General features: G+C 36.8%; 2 protein-coding genes and 1 long non-coding RNA gene across 3 annotated transcripts; 2 read left to right on the top strand and 1 right to left on the bottom strand.

The window, feature by feature from the left end:
- Positions 1-1,993: 1,993 nt before the first annotated feature.
- LOC149741194 (uncharacterized) lies at positions 1,994-5,089 on the top strand. The gene is made up of 3 exons (XM_089875486.1): positions 1,994-2,315; positions 2,657-2,798; positions 4,820-5,089. Exons 1-3 carry the CDS (start codon positions 2,235-2,237, stop codon positions 4,909-4,911), a joined length of 315 nt encoding a protein of 104 aa, XP_089731612.1. The 5' UTR covers positions 1,994-2,234; the 3' UTR covers positions 4,912-5,089.
- Positions 5,090-8,057: 2,968 nt separating this feature from the next.
- On the bottom strand, positions 8,058-18,446 carry LOC149741192 (uncharacterized). Its single transcript, XM_089875167.1, has 8 exons — positions 17,127-18,446; positions 15,346-16,161; positions 14,132-14,276; positions 13,309-13,413; positions 12,524-12,663; positions 10,742-10,873; positions 10,236-10,343; positions 8,058-9,242 (listed from the first exon to the last, which is right to left on the bottom strand). The coding sequence occupies exons 1-8, from the start codon at positions 18,090-18,092 to the stop codon at positions 8,736-8,738; spliced, it is 2,919 nt and encodes a 972-aa protein (XP_089731293.1). The 5' UTR covers positions 18,093-18,446; the 3' UTR covers positions 8,058-8,735.
- On the top strand, positions 8,807-10,375 carry LOC149741193 (uncharacterized). Its single transcript, XR_016384695.1, has 2 exons — positions 8,807-8,948; positions 9,068-10,375. It is a non-coding gene; the product is annotated as an uncharacterized LOC149741193 (long non-coding RNA).
- Positions 18,447-19,858: the final 1,412 nt, after the last annotated feature.

Below are 19,858 nucleotides of genomic sequence, written 5' to 3'. Positions count from 1 at the left end.
CTTGCCTTATACATTGGACTCGTTGCATAAATATTGACTTCCCACGTAAACAAATAACTTCTTACTTGAACAAGCCCTTGACCAGAAACCAAACTTAGATTAATCAAATAAAACAAGGAGTTAAATAAAGTTTAACTTTACAGGAAAGCAACCGTGATACACTGTGTATTATACGATGCGCGTCTTATATTTAACTTTGTTACTAATTCCAGTCCTAATAAATCAATCCTCGCTATAGTATTCGAAGACATAATAAAAACTAACGGTCTGATGTATAGTGTGTGGGGTAAGATGGGACACCTTTAGCCCATAATATCCAAATATCCTGATCTTGTTTAAACAATTAACCACGGTCTATAGGAGTCATGAAGATACGGTTTTATAATTCTTTGAATGTTCTTTGCTTACTACCAAATGGGACGAGAAAATAGAATGAAAAGGTGTCTTATCTTTTTTCAACCCTATACTGTAAAACTGTAGGATAAGATGGAATACCGTTAGCACACAAATCCAATATTTCCTGATTACCAGCAACGCTCTTTTATGATCGTGAGGCTACTGCTTTATAACTCTATAAATAATCTTTGTTTACTACAAAGTCTTGACATAAATATTCGGTTCCACTAATCAAATATCGCTTCTTTATGTACTGATGTATATTACATGCAACTCATTATTTGCTAAACGCAATCTTAAACAATTTTTATAAACAATGTATTGTGAAAAACTTTCCTTTTTTGTGAATAAACCAACTGCTAATTGACAAACCTAAACTACATTTACACGACTAACGCAGCCTATATACGCTTTACGGTGGCTGTACACAGTATCCGGCATGCGAATTCGCGTGCAAAGCCGTATGCAAACCCATTACTGAGTTCCGCATGCGGCAGCGAAATCCGGAAAAAAAAACAGACAAAACGGACAAATTCCGGATACTGTGTACAGCTTTATCCGGATACTGCGTACACCTTTACGATGTATAAATACCTCCAAGCAAAAAATATCAATAATTATCACCTCGAACTATATACAAAACACACATATTCTATTAAGTAGTGTTATATGTCCTGGATACATCAGTATCTATATACGAATGTACATATGGGCACCTGCTGGCGTACAAGTGGTCGAATTCCTAAAATAAATCGCTAAAGTAGGTATTGGACCTTTACCTTCTAACAAGGTAATTATTAACTCCAATCTGCATGGCGGTCGTATACGTACTGCAGTTATGCATAGAGTGTGCAGCTTTGAATTATTTATACCGAAGGTATGAGCACATTTAATTACACCATGTAAGGTACAAGTAATGTAGCTCATCGACGTTCTATGTGAACAACGACAACCAGGATCGCTACTGTTCGTCTATAGCAAAGACGTGGAGACTTACTGTCGGATGTAATTTATGTTTTCAATACGTATTCTTATAGTTTGGATATTAAACATACGTTCCCTAATATATACGTCAGATATAACATTCTTTAGGTCATTGTTCATAAAGCTTGCAATGTAAACTACGCATGCAAATTATAATCTATACTAATTACACACATTTTTACTCGGTAACTCGTAAGCGGCCAAGAGGTGTATGAAACGAAACATCGTGTTATAGGACTGCATGGTTGGCCACCAAGTTATAACGCAAGTTGCATTCATTCTTTCCCGAAGTCACATTTATGTGTTAACTCGTAAGCGGAGACGAGGTGTGTGAAACAGAACAACTTTTTTATAACGACTTTCGTTTTTCCTTCACGCGACTATATAGTTGCCCCGCCACGCAAGTGTAAATAAGTTGGTACATTTACTTATTTATTCATTCATTTACTCACACAAAGCGCGAAGTTTGTTAAAAACACATTAATGACCCTCGGACCGAATAGTTATGAATATACGTTATTCAAATACAATTATATATAACATTTGCCCACACACCTCAACGTCCGTTTAAACGAGATTTATATAATGTTTGTATTACAAACTATACGCCCACAAGACACACTTTAATATTCTGCACAAAGTTCGCCGTCTTAATTAACGAACGTGATTTTCCCATTATTTCTTCGCCGTTACATGTTTGCTTTAAAAGTTAATTTAAATTTTTAACCTGTCAATCAAACGGTGCAGGTGGGCAAAGAAAGGAGCTGTTTGTGGGAACTTTTAGTTAAATAGCAAATGCCCTCGTTATCATTCCTTCATTTGTTGCCTATAGGTATAAACCACAAGTATCCATTATGAATATGAACATAGTTTTGGTTTTGCTGGCGGTTTTAGCTGCTGTCAATGCAAGTGACTTTGGCAAGAAGCACAACAAGGTATTCTGGCTATTTGTATATAAACGTGAATGAATGAAAACTATTTATCACCGCGCGACGAGCCAACGACAGTCGTTATAATACGGATGTTTTGTTTTGCATCTCGTTTCCGCTTAAGAGTTACCATCTATAAAATTTTATGTGATCTTTATTTTTGGATTTTTTTTATGTTTTATTAATCTTTATGCAATGTTATATAAATGTCCGCTATGCAGGCATATTTATATACTCACCTTTAATAGTGAGACCGCTAATTTGTCAAAAGTTTTTAAACAGTTTTACTGAACCCGAGCATCATAGGTTCGAATCCCATACCGAGGTAACTAACTCACTCATAACAGAAAACAAGATTCTTACCCGAAGCAAGGAAAATGTTGAGAGAAGCGAGTTACAAGGCGATTAAGTTTGTTTGTGATAGAAAGGTCGTTCACCCTCAAATATTCAACACAATCTGCAAGAAAGTAAGAAGGCGTTTAATTACAGGTATAAGTATGATGGTATGCGTTATAAGAACGTGTGTATATAAGTTATGTTATATTTTACATTAGGTGAGGACCTACAAGGGGTTGCAGGTATACGATTAAGTATATATGGGTTTTATTCAAATATATAGTGCATTGGTTGAGGTCCTACGGCGTTGCATGCTGTATTTTCTAAGATTTGGACCAGAGTTGGCCCATTAGTCCGGCGCCGTGGTGTAGTGGTTAGCGCGCCTGCCTGTAACCCAGAGGTAATTGGTACAAGGCTCGACGCTGCTACCATTGTGGGCGTATGTGTCTTTGGGCAAGACACTTAACGGCAATTGCTCCAACCCAGTGGTCACTAATGGGTTGTCTAAATTATCAGCCATACATAAAAAAAAGAAAAAAAAAAACAAAAAAAAATAATTACCCACAAAGTAACATACATGGTAACTCGTAAGCTGGCACGAGGTGTTAAACCCGTGTTATAACGACTGTCGTTTTCCGGCCACGCGAGGATAAAGTAAGTTACATTCATTCATTACTAGGCTATAGGTTATAAAGTCAATTAATGACAGTCAATACTGTGTTGTTTTATTATTACTACCAAACTTACGATTCGTATTTTATTTATACCTGTTTTAAATCAATACCAACGTTTGTGTGTTATTCCTTTGTATTGAATCTGATCTATAAAAAAGCAGTGTAGGAAAGATATGAACCAACATAAGCACAGACAACCGAATGTCCACTAAAATGTATGAATTTTAAGTGTCCGGTAGAGAGCGCTGTGGAGCAAAAACTTCTTCTCGAATTTTCGCGAAGCTTTGAGCATTTTTTACCAAATCGGATCGTATTTCAAACTTGCAAGCAGCCATGCGTGGCCTGCTAATGCGCCTTTGGCTATAATAGCTAAGTTCTATATATGGACCATGACATTATCGAACCCGCATAGTTTTAACCTTTTTTTCGCGGCATTTTTGCGCCGTCGGTCATTGAACGCGAGGTGAAATTCCGTATCCGTGATTAAGTTACACTATAAGTGTAGACGGACGTGCAACTATTTTAATGCTAGCCACTACATGTATTACTGTGGGGTAAGATGGATACCATTAGCATGCAATAACACACATTTCATATTTTAACAATTAACAACGCTGTTGTAGAGTCATGAGAATACAGTTTTATTATTTCGCAAATATTCCTTGCTAACTATCAAATGAAACAATAAAATTAAATGAAATCATGTTCCATCCTAACCCATCGTATGTTAAATCACAGGGCCGTATACCGGTACGCTTATATAACGCTACAGTGACTACAATCTCTACAGAACATAAAACATAACAAATTCATCTCTTCGAATACAATAACATGGTCTATATTAATTAAAATCACAAAACATTTAAAATTAACGGCAATACCACAGATTATTACACGCTATAGATAAAATATATGCGAAGAATGCATAAGGTTAATCGGCTGCCATAATATGGGTTTATATTACTATGGTATCAGTATCAAAGGCGCCATTGACCGGCAAGTAATTAAAGGTTTTATGTTTCAATGGAATTTGTAATATAACCATTTCTCGATACTGTAATGACTCCCATACATCAACATGTGGTAAGAGCGTATTGAGAATATAAGACGCATTAAGATAGATCACCTACTTTATTGCCCAACATTCCAAGTTTCTACCTTCACATTACGTTATGTATTGAGTGGTCATAGCTGACCCTTATGAATTACAGCGTGACCGCGTTTTAAAGACCTATATAACAATGTGTTTGCCTCCATGCAAGTTTTGTTATACCTTCATGTATACAGATTTGACAGATTATAAATATTAGGATGGGGTGTGACGGGATACATTTAGTACATAATATCCAACTATTCTGATCGTTTAACAATTAACAACGGTCCCTTGGTCTCAGGCTATATTCAAAAATAGACTGAAACTTACTCTACGCCTAAACCCTTTAGATTCTAGGTTCGAAACCCAGAGAGACAGAAATAATAAAACACGTTATATCTTAACAGGCCAAGCCCCAGTAAGCGGGTACAAATCAGAGGATTGCATTGACTGTGAGATTGCCGACCCTGTGTGCTGGGACGCGTGCCCTATGATATGATGCAGCATCAAATAATATATAGTAGGGTGGGGAAAGATGGGATACGGTTAGCACCTAATCCCAAATTTTCTGATAACTTTTTTAGAGTCGCCAGGATTCGTTTTTCTTTATTTCTGTGAATATTCTTTTTTTAATGTGGATATTAGTCGTTATTCATTTAATACACTATATCCGCTCATTGTGTTATGAATATTCTACTCATTATCAGTGAATATTTAGGACTTAGGACAGAAGCTTGGTGTGTAACAACCTATTTTACACTAGTGAAAAAAAACAATTCAAAAAATTAAGAAAAAACTCGAACCAACACTTATTACATCAAAGTTCTAGACGTCTGACGATTATAAATTCAATATGACGTCAGTATTTAGCATTGTGACCTCAACATGATCCATTATGACCGGGTTCATCGTAACAAAGGTTCCAGATATTTAAACTATGCGACTTGTTTACGTGACCTGCTGTGACGTAAGACTGCGGTTGAATTCCGAAAGTCTCATTTTTCAAATTATAGAAGCGACGATAGGCATGCCTTTGCACCCAATGTATTTTAATCTCGAAATCGGACTCTCGCGTTAAACCTTTAAAAATAATTGAGCAATTTTAACAATAAATAGCATTTATAAGATCTGTGTTTTAAGACTTAATATCGGTTTTTATCTCTTCGAACACGAAATATAGGTCTTATATATTGAATTTAAAATGTGAGCTAACGGGAATTAATGGCAAAACGAAATTCGTTATTGCACACCATAGATCAAATACATGGTAATTGTTTGCCAAAATTGAAAGTAAATTCAGTCATTTACTACTTTTATTTTAGCTTACAATTATTGGTCCAAAATAGTGCTGTATTAGCGTATTTTAAAGTGCATTATACCGCTATCAAATCAATTTAGTAAAGTTCTTATAGCCACCTTGACGTGATACCACCTTAACGTGATATACTTATTACATTCAACATAGTAAGGTTTGGTGCTTCGAAAATGTAACACAGAAAAAAGTTCACCAAATTGCATAATACAGTAGGGTGGAAGACGGGACACCATTAGCACATAATATCCAAATATCCTGATCGCGTTTTAAACAATTACCAACGGTCTATAGGAATCGTGAGGATACGTTTTATAATTCTTTGAATGTTCTTTGTTTATTACTAAATGGGACGGAGAAATAGAGCTAAAAGGTGTCCCATCTTCCCCCACCCTACTGTACAAGAGATTAAATGACATCATCAGTCTCTTATTCCGGCAAAATCATTGAATCTAGGTCAATATAATCCGCTTTTTAATCGATACTTATCCTCAAGTAGTTTATTTGTTATTTATCGTGGGTATAACGACTGTCGTTGACAATTCTCTTTGCTACTTTAATTGATTCAATCTCCGTTCATGTTACCTAATATAGTACTGTAGAGTAAAATAGGACACCTTAGCACATAATCTTTAAATATCCTGGTCGTGTTTTAAATTAACAACGGTCTATGGGAGTAGTGAGGATACAGTTTACAATTCTTTGAATGTTCTTTGTTTACTACCAAATGGGACGAGAATTTAGAACGAAGAGTTGTCCCATCTTCTTCCACCCTACTATATATATTACCTAATATCCTTCCCAAAGACTTGTAAGCTTTCACTCAGGCAAGCCTTAAGTTTTAATTAACCAGCAACTGCGGGAGCGTCCCCGCATATCTATGAAGACGAATCACTTTGGCATAACAGGGCACGATTCGTCTTACATGATCTGCCTTTTAAAGGTGGGGATGGGCAAGTAGAAACATCTCGAGAATTTCCTGCCTTTGTTCGCTAAGGTTTTAACTTTAATGTCAAGTTGTTCTAACAATTTACTTATATCTCTCGGCATTTTACAAGAACGTAATATTTAGCCGGACGAAATTTTGTGTAAAAAACACAGAAAAACTTATTTATGAACACTTTACCTCTGTCGTTGCAATTTATGAAGATTATATAAATAACACAACAAAGGAACTAACATCGAAAAGATAGTTTAAGAAACGTGGGTAAACTTATTTATGAGACAATTTGTTTATCTCTTTGAATTAAACGAAAACTGTAATGGCTAACATGGCCATGAGACTAAAATTAACAGGAAAACCATCGTTTAAAAAACAACAAGGATAAAACATTTTACAAACGAGAACAATTTGAAAAAATGCGTGACTGTTTACCTAGCATATATAAAATAAAAAAATTAAAAAAAGAGGTAAAAATAGTTAAAGAAAGCGTTGCTGTTTACTTCAACACATGCAACGGATATTACAGTGAATTTAAATCGTTCTGAATCAACGAATGCTCGTGGTATTTGTTCAGCTGTTGGCTATTGCTTTAAAACGCCGGGCGTTTTAGAACTGATCAATTTAAGCCATCGAAGGCTGGGCGTTGGTGGTTTAAGACTTCACGTTATTTGAAAAATTCCGATTATTTTGTAGAAAAAAGATCCGCATATTTTGATTGGCTTTAACGAGCATGTGTCGATCTTACGCCACCTAAGGTGTTATTAGAAGCAGATAACGATCATATGTATTTAGATTAAGGAATGCGAAGCTTGTATGTATAGGACCTTTATATAACCAGAGAGGTAAATTCTATTGACGTGAAATGTTTTAAAGGTTTGATTGACATTAAAATAGACCGCATAGTTGTTCTCCTGTTATTACAGCTTTTAAGGTTTTATTCGGAAAAACGTATAGCACATTTTAAGTCTTACGACATGCATTCAAAACTGTATGGCGTTCGATATGGAAAGATATAAATAACAACTAAACACTAAAATTTTAAAACAAATAAGTTTGTTCAACAATAGTATAAAAAAATAAATTCAACACAAAATGTTCCCGTTTTCAGTTAAACAAAATAACCTAAAGAAAAACTAAAATTTGTAAAATTGTGTTGCATTGATCTATTATTAATACAGTAATCAATAAAATTTTGTGTTTTTGCCAAGAACTTCACCTACGTATTTATCAGTTCTTGTTTTTATTAACTTTTTGATTGATGACTCTCAAGCAGCTTTGGCTCCATTGTTTTGCACCAAAATAGTTAAGTAGTCGCAAAACCTTTACCGTTGTTTTACGGTTCAGTGTTTTTAACCTCTGAAAGGATTAACTGTCGCCATAACAACCAGAATACTTTAAAAAGCTTTATTAGGTTTAACTCGCGCTGAAATTAAGTTTTACATTTAAGCACATACAATGTATACTGCAGGGTATCAACAATTTCAGACTGTTTCAACAGATTGCACTTTAAATACGAAAATATCAGTCCGTGCGAGAGTTTGAGGTACGGCACGGGATGAACTGAAAGTAGCTGCCAAGCTTATACACCTCATAGAGTGGTGGAGGCAACTCTAGTTATAAATGTGTCTTGTAAAATAGAAATATGGCAAGGTATGACGTAAGCAGGACACGTAATCGACCTATATGCTGCTTAATGTACGCTGGCCGGGATAAAACACAAACATGGCACCGTTTGGTGAAAATAGGTCGCAAACAGTATACCGTTTGATTTGTTTCTGTGTGGCAATAGTTTGCCGTGTAACTTGAGGAATAAGACAATGCATAAGCCGTGTCACTTTAGTAAGAACGGGGAAGTAAAATACGCAAAAAATAAGGTATAGCGCTGTGGGGTAAGATGGGATACTGTTGGCACTTAAATCCTATATTTACTGATCGTGTTTTAAACAATCAACAAAGTGTTTGAAAGTCGTTAGGAAATAATTTTATAAATATTGTTTATTTGCCGCCAAATTGGACGAGAAAATATAATGAAGCGTGTCCCGTCTTATCCCACCCTACTATATACGAGCTAAACGTCTGCACATTGGCTTGTTCTAAAGCGTGTGTCTTTATTTGAGCTGTTGCATTCGGGAAAATAAAGCGTCGACTTATCACCGTTGGGTGTTGGGGAACCAGAAGATTGCTGAGAGTGATAACCCTCCGAAGGGACGTCAGAATTCCGCTTATTACTAGTTTGAACTGCGACTGCGACCTGGGACGTACTCAGCACTTCACAACCTCGGTATATATGCTGATCAATTGTAGTTGCTGATAGCTCGTCGTCGGGCGTTTGGCAAGAGAAGTCTTTACGCGTTGAAGCCAAACTAACTCTTGGAAAGTAATCGTCTGTTTTTAAACCAGATACGCAAGTGTCATCTGTGTGGTCGTCCATGTTGAGAAGAGATGGAATATCGCATCCGTAAACACCGGAGTCTGATATAGTATGCCGATGCTTGTGGTACTCGGATGCCTGCCTCTCCTTTTGAGCTCTTTCGGCTGAATGTATGAGGTCTTGCTTCAAGTAAATATGCTGCCACTGCAAGATGTATCAGCAATTAGAATACCGAAGCAATTCTTGTAAGCTGTGCAAGCAAAACAACTAACATCATGCTGGAGCAAAAATTTTCAATGCATAAGCCAATCCATTAAACGCAAAGTTGCAGAATAACGTACATTACAACAAAGGTTAATCTCGAATCTAATACCGACTGCCTGGTAATCCCGTCTATTTGGCACAATCAAATCATTCAGTTCTCTGTTTCCCAAATCATGAATTATCCCCTTTTGATATGATATAGTAGGGTGGGGGAAGATGGGACACCTTTAGCACATAATATCCGAATATCCTGATCGTGTTTTAAACAATTAACAACGGTCTATGGGAGTCTTGAGCATATATTTTTATAATTCTTTGAAAGTTCCTTGTTTACTACCACATTGGACGAGAAAATAGAGTTAAAATGTGTCCCAACTTCCCCCACCCTACTATATGATGCGCAATAACATATGATGCGCAATAAGAAAATAATTATAAATCCGTGTAACGATTTAGCAGCAATTGAAAGCGACAGTTGTTATAACAGGTCAGGGAAAAAAATATCCACGAAAAAAATATGTTTTAAAACCGCATGCGTCATCCTACTTAGAGAAGTAAATATTGTGAATCATTTTTCAAATTGCAGCGTTTATTGGCTTTTGGTATAGAGACACATGTAGACGTTAATATTTTCAATGCTCATTGTATACATACAGTCGCATGGGTGGCAATGTATAGTACTGTGGGGGTAGAATGTGATACTTTTAGTGCATATAATCCAAATGTCCCGATCATTAATTTAAAAAACTAACGGTATATGGAAGTGATATATGGAGGTCTTGTGGATACGGTTTTATAATTATTTGAATGTTCTTTATTTACTACTAAATTGGACGAGAAACTAGAGTGAAGAGGTGTCCCATCCCCCTAATCACTATATATACATACGTCGCATGCGTTAAGTAATGTATCAAAACACAATCTGTTTCTTACCTTAACGAGTTCAGCTTTTATCCTGAGCATCTGGCTATCCTTGCTTATATAAGCATCGTCTATGACGGTCTTTACATCGCCTTTGGCCGCGTCGTCGTCGTTCGTGTGCTTTAATATAAGAAAAACAGAATTAACATAAATGTGTAAACACTTATAATTAACTAACTTCATTAATAGCTTTATTAAGTCGGTAAACATTGCACAAAAGTAGAAGCATAATACCATAGTACACTTCAGTATACTATGATAATACAGTAAAAAATAAAAATATAAAACTAATAAACAGGCTATATTACAGTGTAAGATAGATGCCGCTATAGCACCTAAATCCCATATTTCCTGATCGTGCTTTGAACAATAAAAAACGATCTTTTGGAGTCTATATAAATCTGTACATATCTTTTTTACACCAAAAAAAAACAATAAATAAAAGCATGTCCCATCTTACCCCACCCTACTATATATGACCTCAAAGTATACACATAACAGTAGTGAAAATATTTTACCTTCATAGCGAGATCGTGGCTCAAACTATCAAGTAAAGCTTTTTCCACTTGTTGTCGTTCAGCTACTATGTTACGAAGTATGGATAGTTCATCTACATATGTCTCGTATACGTTCGTTCCTTTCAATTGTTCCTGTAAATATAACAAGTTTAGATTGGTCGTTTTTAGGGTTGCGAAGTTTGTATGGCATCAAATATGCATGTGCTTTTATAGAAAACTACAGTCGTAAAATCTGTTTCGTGAAATGACCAGTGTATTAGTTCGTAGGATAAACGACAAACAGTGTACCTGTTTTATGGGGAGATATAAGACAAAGGGTGTACAATTTCCTGATAAAAGACAAGCACTATACCAGACAGAATATTCGTAAAATAAACAAACAAAGAGTGGAATTGTTCGCGAGATAAACGACAAACAGTGTACCAGATCATGAGATAAACGACAAACAGTGTCCCAGATCATTAGATAAACGACAAACAGTGTACCAGATCATGAGATAAACGTCAAACAGTGTACCCAGTCATGAGATAAATGACAAACAGTATACTGTACCCGGTAATCAAAATGACGGACAGTACTACTTTTTAGTTTCACAGTATTTCTTTCAACACATGCATTCTGGACAAACTATAACGAAATTACACTTTGAACATCGCAAAATATAGAATGTATAGTAGAATGGGGAAAGATGAGACACCTTTTTATTCTATTTTCTTGTCCCATTCAGTAGTAAACAAAGAACATTCAAAGAAATATGAAACTAGTTCCTCATGACTCTCATAGACCATTGTTAATTGTTTAAAACACGATCAGGATATTAGGATATTATGTGCTAAAGGTGTCCCATCTTCCCCCACCCTACTATATATTGCAGCAAACTAGAGACCATTTCCTAAGTTGCAAACTATATTTGCGTCGAAACATGACAGGCAAAGCAATGCCAATAGTCGGCAGTGTCTAGACTTTTTCGTAGAAGCGACGAAGCGACAGTTAACCACATAACGAACCGCTTGGTTTAAATAAATTAAACGAGAGAAGAACTTTATAATTTATTGGCAACCTCTAATACAGTCGTATCTTCACACAGCGCGGCGGATTTTAGGCGTGTTATTAATTCTCGTTCTTCATATTATCACCAAGCAGGTGTGTTGTATTACGAAGGCATTACCGCACGTTTTACAGCTAACAGCATACCTCAAATTCGATTATAGAGCGGAGGAATGTAATATTCGCACCTGATTTAAGTTTGAATACTTCCCCCCACAGCTGGTGGTAATTCCGATATAAAATTTCAAACCACAAGCTATAATAAGCTGCAATATTTTATGGACATTAAACCGTAATATGATATGAATGTTTACCTACCCCCTTGCTAGAGTTTCGACATTATTATTGAATTTTACAGCTCTATAGGAAGAGTTTATGATTTGCGAATCTATATTTAAAATTTCTTTCGTTAAATACCGCTGTGTAACAAAGTATTTTGACACTTTATAACTGTATTGATAAAATATGCATACATGGTAACTTGTAAGCTGACACGAGGTTATGAAACAGCACAATCGTGTTAAAACGAATGAACGACTGTTGTTGTCTGGCCACGCGAGTATAAATAAGTTACATTTACTCATTCATTTATTCTTTCATTTGTTCATTTATTCATTCACTTACATAAAGTAGGGAGTTTGTAAAAATATATTATTGACTGTGGTACCGAATTGTCATAAATAAGTTGAGTGTATACAGAAGTTACATTTATACATTTATATATATATCACATACCTTCAAATGATTAATTGTGTCTTGCGACTTCTGTAAAGAGTTGGACAAGAAGTCGATATCTTCCTTCTGCTCCAACATCCGCTCTCTCCTCTCCTCCAATTCTTCCAAGAGCTCACGTTCGCTTTCGAGCAACTTTCGATCTACAAGGAACGTTATGGGTTAGCTGGTGGTGTAGTACTGCGGGGTAAGATGGGTTAGTACCCAAATCCAATATTTACTGATCGTGTTTTGGGCAAAAGCGGGGTCACGAGGTATGTGAAACATAACACCTGGGTTATAACGACGGAGTAATGTCCGTCCAATCTTTATTCATAGAGGAATTAAAGTTATGATGGTTCTTAGACAAGTTATTGGGGACAAATAACAGTGTTTATTATAGCCATTGGTTTATTTGATATATCTTGGCAAGCAAGACTTAGCAACCACGTGTTGCCTAATGGTCTCATGTGTAACTTTACTCTATTTGACAAATTGTTTACTTTTCCATTCAGCTGTGTGAATTGTCAAAAATTGCCCAAGATATTGAGATACTTGGCATTAAATTGTTTGACACCATTCACATATTTGCGTTGAATAACAATGCAGTAGTAAATATAATACTGTAGGGTAAAATAGGAAACGGTTAGTATCTAATTCTCATACTTCCTAATCTTATTTTGAACAATTAAGAACATCAAATGGGACAAGAAAAGATAAATAAAACTTGTCCCACTTTACTCAACCCTATCACTTGTCCCACCTTACCCCAGCCCAATACATTTATAAATAGAAAATAATTATCTCACTTTTTGCTTCATATTTCTGCATGTCTTCGATTTCAGAGAGGTTTTCTTTTTTCGTTTCAACTTGGGAGAGAATCTCATCGGATTTAGTGGCAACCATCAGTTGATCTGAGACACAAAGTGACGATATGAGGTTTGGATGAACTACAAAGCCAGAGGTTTTAAACTGAGGATATTAAGGCACAAACGACCACGTAATAACCTGTTTAAACTCGCGCCAAACCATACACCGACATCGGGCTGAAACCCCTTTATTATTAGGTTGAATTTTGGCAGAGAGATTAATGTGGTTTGTTTGGTCGATGGAGTTTTAAAAGTTTGTATATTATGTTATAAATTTTGTAACTCGCATTTTTTGTTAATAAAATACAGATAAAAGAGTTAATAGTAAGGCTATTTTATATTAATGGGCCTTTCACGTGATTTCGCATGAACTCGATGGCCTAAATGTTCGTGACTTTAAATGGTTTCTTACGCGTTTCCGGTATTTAAACGGGTACAAAAAGAGGAAGTGCCTTTTCATTCTATTTTCTTGTCCCATTTGGTAGTACAAAAAAAACATTTAAAAAATTAGAAAACTGTATTCCAACGACTTTAAAAAAAGAATTATAGAACTGTATTCCAACGTTTAAAACACAATCAAAACATTTGGATATTACGTGCTAAAGGTGTCCCGTCTTTCCCCATCCTACTATATGTGAATATATGCCGCACATACAAACAACTATCCCAGCCGTATTGTTTAGTTCGTGACGTCAAACGAAGTAGGATGTCGTACATCTTCACCAACACAATATATTTCACAACGATTCAAACGCGAACTCACTTTTTAAATTGGTGTTTTCTAGATCCAGCACACGAACTTGTGAAGATAATGACGTTCGCATCTCAGTTTCCAAAGCTTCACGCTTGGCTGCGGATTGATACAATGCTCGGTGGTCTTCAGTCAATCGCTTCAAGTCAGCTTCGATCTAAAAATATTTCAAACATTGTACTGTGGGGTAAGGATACATAACATAATCTTATTCATCACTTTGAAACAATAGCCAAGATCGTGTTATTTAAAGAACAAAGAAAAGGAATCAACAGCAAAACAGCAGTTGTTAAAACAAGCCACCGTTCGTACCTATTTCCCATTATTGATGTATATCTTGTTTTCAATAATCAACACTACTTTTTTAAAGGTTTTAAAACGAAACGTTGGTTTTATTAAAATTTGGGTACTTTGTAATGCCAACAGGTTAGTTCTTGGAAAATGTTTTATGTTATCAGCAAAACAAGTCATTTGCAGTGTATGTATATGAACCGTCGCCAACACTGTACAGAATGTGTTAATATGAATTATTTTAAAACACAAGCAACGTAAACTACGGTTGGTTATGTTAGTTATCAGCGCTGAAATAACCCAGGATCCCATGCGCATATTGATCTTGGCAGATTAACTTTTGTTTTGACTTGTAAAATAATGATCAAAAATCAACGCAATTAAAGAAGCATTAGGATGCGTGTGAATGCCAATTTGCCAAATAAGTCTTGCGTTAATTGCGGGCAACCAAGGTTTTCATCGCCTACAAACTAGTTGCGTAACTTGGAAATAGTTTGGCTGGCTGCAGAAAGCACGAACTGCTTACGGGCAAGCAGACAAACAAAGGAAATATTTTTATTGCGAGCCAGACAGAGCAAAATATTTAAACACCTATTCATCATAAGTGATCGTATAAAACCACAGGCCCTATCTAACGTTGCTTCCTATAGTTTAGAGTCTTTAGACTGAATAGGCAATAAACGACACCGGTCATTTTTCGGGCGTGATTGTCGGACATTCACGTTCGATATATCATCGCTATTTATGACTCAAAATATCATTAAATGGTCGCATTGAGTTCGTATACACACCGACGTGTCGCGCGACATGATTTATTACTAGATGACTCACCACTTTGCAACTTAAACTGCGCACTGACAAACTTTCAGAAAACTTTTTAACGAAATACCGCAAACCACTAGTATTTCCTGCCGTTACATAACACACGCACGTACCGTTTCAAATTTCTTGAGTTTCTGAAGCGTGCTTTGAAGTTTACTGTGAAGATTCTCGTTTTCAAGTTCCAATCTTTCAACCAAATGTGGCTGCGCTTTTGAGCGGTTTTCAGTTTGGAAGTTGCTCTCGGTGTTTCTACCGTTTGATGATGATTGCTTCGAACGGTATGCGACCCGATAGGAATCGTCCGTTTGATTCATGAAGTCCATTTCCATCGCGTGCGTGAGGTTAGTACGCTCGCCATGCTTAGTTGGGGTGCTCGCCACTGGGATGTAATTCTGCGCGCTGTCTGTTACCACAGATGGTGTACAACATGGCGACTGTACCACTACACCTCGTACACTGTTACCGCTACCCGTACGTCTTATATAGTGGGGGGATCCGGATGTGATAGGGGTCCTAGGGTTCACATGTTGAACGTATCTCAAACCGCGTTGGTTGCTGTAAAAGCCAGTCCCTTGGATGGGGGTTAATTGGCCGGATTCGTCCGCCATACAAACAACAGGACTGAGCTGGTTTTCGTTGCTTTTCATACTGTTAATATCACCAAGCGGGAGAGTGTTTGGTCGTATGGGGTGCTGGGTAGGTTCTGCAGAAGTTGGACAATCAGGGTAAGGGGGAGGCGGTCGTCGTTGTTGTTGTATATTGTTCTGCTGTTCCTTTTGCCACGAAGGTATTCCTTTATTTTGGTAGAAGTTTCTCGAAGATTGACCTTGCATGTAAATTGTTTTGTTGCTGCCCGGCGTCGAAGGGAGACCGCTGTCGCTTGACTTTGGTTCAGAGTTATAAGATTCTTCGTTCATACACGGTGATATCTGCGAATAAATTTATTTTTTTGTAACAAAATAACGATTAAATGTGCTACGTGTGGTCTTAATCGAAAAAACAAATAAAAGGTATTGTAATTAACTAATTTATAGAATATAGTTTTTAATGATATAGTTCCTAAATAACACAGGATCAAAATGCAAAAATCTCCCAAAATAATCACTCACAAAGTTACATACTTGGCAACTCGTAAGCTGGGGTGAGGTGTATGAAACAGAACATCCGTGTATTACTAAAATAACTAGAGTGTCGTTTTCAATATTATAGTTATTAATAACACAAGATATAGCATTAGGTATAACATGCCAAATCATCCATGTAAATCGCTGTATAGATAGTTCATATATTAATATCAAATGAAGCATACGATACGACGAAGTTTAGGAATAGAAGAGACACATCCTCCCCGTTTTATAACAATGTGTTTAAAGAAAGCGTTTTCGAATACGATCGAGTATAGGTTCTTCAACATTTTGAAGGTTTTCCAAACTATTGACGACATATACAAAACTGCGGCCTTTATTTTACCCAAGCAAGTATGTGATATGACCCATAAAGTCGTCGCTGCTATACCAATGTGAGCGTATTTGTCTTTGGGCAAAACACTTAACTGCAATTTCTCCAACCCAGTGGTCACTAATGGGTTGTCTCAATTGTCAGCCATACATAAAAAAGGGTGGTGAGATTACGGTTACAAAATTCTGTAAATATTCTTTGTCTACTTTTAAATGGGACTATTAAGATAATGTAAACATGGACCATCTTACCCCAAGCTATTGTAAGACATTTTGACAACTCTCTTATACCCTTTATCAGTTTATCACGAATCTTACACGTACCAAATCACAGAAACCATAATTTAAACATTACATGACATGCATCTAATATTACAATACATTACGTTGTGTTCATGGCTTGTATGAAACCGCAAGTTACGATAAGACATATTTACCTGAGATTGTTGAACCCGCACCATGCTGTCTAGCATATTGACCGCTGATATTTCATTACGAGTATCCGGGTGTTGAAACGACGATAACGATACTGCAGACGCTCCTTTTAAATCATGGCTATCCATGCTGGCAGGTTTCTGCCTAGTGAAGTCGAAAATAGCCGATATTTCCGAATGAGATTTCGGACGGTTTTGTTTTTTATGTTTCCTGTTGACCAGTTCAAGCTTTTCCTCTTCCATCGACATTCGATGGACTTTCCTTGAGAGTTTACGCTCCAATAAGTGATCCTGGGCTTGGTGTAATGAACTAGATCGAACTACGCCGCTGGTTTTACCCGAGAGGTTACCAAACGAACCGTTCTTGTGCGCCTCTCTGCCTGATTTTCTTAAGTAGTCAGTGTACAAGTAATCGTCGCCGCTATTTGACTTTGGATGTCCCTGAGGTCTTTTAGGATTTGTGACGTTTGTGTTGTTTCCAAACTGTGAGAAGTCCTGCTGTTTAACTGGCGATGAAAACACTTCGTGTGATCGATTCTCTGCAACATACAGCTGCTGGGTAACGACAGGCACACTCGTATAATCACCTACAGGACGTTGCTCTGAATAAGTTGGCGGTGGGCGACGAGCTTGCTTTCTGTCTTGTATATAATCTGTGTTGTATGGTGAGCTATCTGTTGTTATCAACGTCGAACGGCAGAGAGAATCAAGACGAGCGGCCTCAGCTTGAGTTCTGTTCATTCCAAACTGAGTATTTTCCATCTTATCTTCCCTTGCGTGGCAGTTGCAGTTATTTAGCCCACAGTCTTTACATTTCTCATTTTCAAAGCTACAATCCTGCATCCCAGGTTCGAATCCCGATAAAGCCATTGGAGATGTCAGTCCACTTGACCCACGAGCTCTGTAATGCTCAGCAAGTAGTCTTTGCAGAACAGTTGAACTTGTGCTATCCGATCTAATATCCGACATCCTATCCAGTATAGCACTTGGAACATTAACGTCTGTCGCCTAAGGTGATCAATTTAACACTTCGTTAAATCCTACCATTGGAGGTTACGTGAATCTAATTAAAACGTTAAGACTATGTGGTTAAAACGTATCAGCTCGGTTTCTTAGCAAACTATATTAAATAATATCTTCCAACGCAAAACATAAACTTCCCAAACATTAAAGTTCCTGCCGCCCAACAGGATGTTTCTATCTAAAACTACACAACATGACTGTAACTCTGATAAGCGAAGTGAAAAACTTGCCGTTTAAATTTTAATCATACAAAAAAATCTGTTTCTTAAATAATCTTAAACTTTTAAGATCTAAACTGAAATATAGAACATCTGATTTTAAACTAACCAAGTTCGTTGTAAATTAGAACAATACATATGACCCTACGGCGAAGCTCTTGAACGGTTTACAACCGAGAGTCTGACCTAGAAATAAGTTCCACAACTCGTGGTCTTTGCTCAACAGACAGTAAGACGTCTTTATACCTCGGAGTGCTCAACACAAAAGAATTCCTTTTCGAACCAAGCGCGTGGTGTTATAGACCTAATACTCGAATTAAACTTGACGAATTTACCAAGAATTCGTCCAGTAGTAACCTCTACCAGTCTAAGCAGGCATGGTTGAGATGGTCACCCAATTACTGGCTCTACGAAGTGCTCAGTGCCCTGTGTTGGTCGAGCAAGCACACACAATACGCGTCGCGCGCACACGCACCACATTCCAGCGCTACGCGGATGGCTTGTTTGTACAAAGCAAGTCGCAGATGCCACACATTCCACAAACTTATCGCCCGAAGCAGCGAACAGTCGTATCTTTCTTAGCATGCCCACCGAATTTATTACAACAAATACGCGAGAAATTGTGATTATCTCAACATCATTTGTAATAAAACCGCATTTCGACGTTTTTTCTTAATGACGAAACAATACTTCAAGCCAATTTTATACTGAACCATTTTTTCTGCCGCAGTTCAAACAGGAAAAGAAAAAAATTACCCTTTATGTTATAAACGTTAAACCCATGCACCCTAACCTATCTTCTGTAAAACATAAATCGCCAGCTATCTCTATAGGGTATGTGACGTTATATCTAAGTATTATAAATGGCATGTTTTCTGCTTGTCTTCATAAAACAACCAAGCAAGAGGTATTTATTTTACGAGTAAGTCTTTACAAACCGCTCTGACGTCAGAACGAGGTATGTTTCAACATAATCATGTGACCAACATTGCTCGAAAACAAATAAACCATTATCACGTAGAGCAGTGATACTGCTCTATAATTGAATTTTTTCAAAAAAATCGTTAACATTGAAAAATATTGTAAATAATAGGTTTATGTTTTCAAATTAACATTCCGATCATTATTTGTTTGATTTAAAGGCTTTAAATAGTTTAATAACGTTAGTGGGTGCTCATTTGTGCTCACAACACCACCCAACGACAGTCTATTGTAAAACAACAGAATTTTTATTTATCTCTTTGAACACGATAGCGAATATCATGTTATTTAAAGAACGAAGAGAAATTAGCAGAAAGTTATTGACGAGTTATTACACACATGGGACTTGTGAGTGGTTCTTTTTGCAGAAAATTTTACTGGCAAATTAATCAGCCCTTTAGACTGGGTTGAAGCAATGATGTCAAGTGTCTTGCCCAAATCGACAGTGAGCATGAGGTGTGTGAATACACCATGTGTGTTTGGTGTATAAAAAGACACCCATGTTATACCTCG

The sequence above is a fragment of the Ciona robusta genome, chromosome 1 (assembly GCF_009617815.1).
Source record: "Ciona robusta chromosome 1, ASM961781v2".
Classification (NCBI taxonomy): Eukaryota; Metazoa; Chordata; class Ascidiacea; order Phlebobranchia; family Cionidae; genus Ciona; species Ciona robusta.
This window is presented reverse-complemented; position numbering and strand designations above follow the sequence as displayed.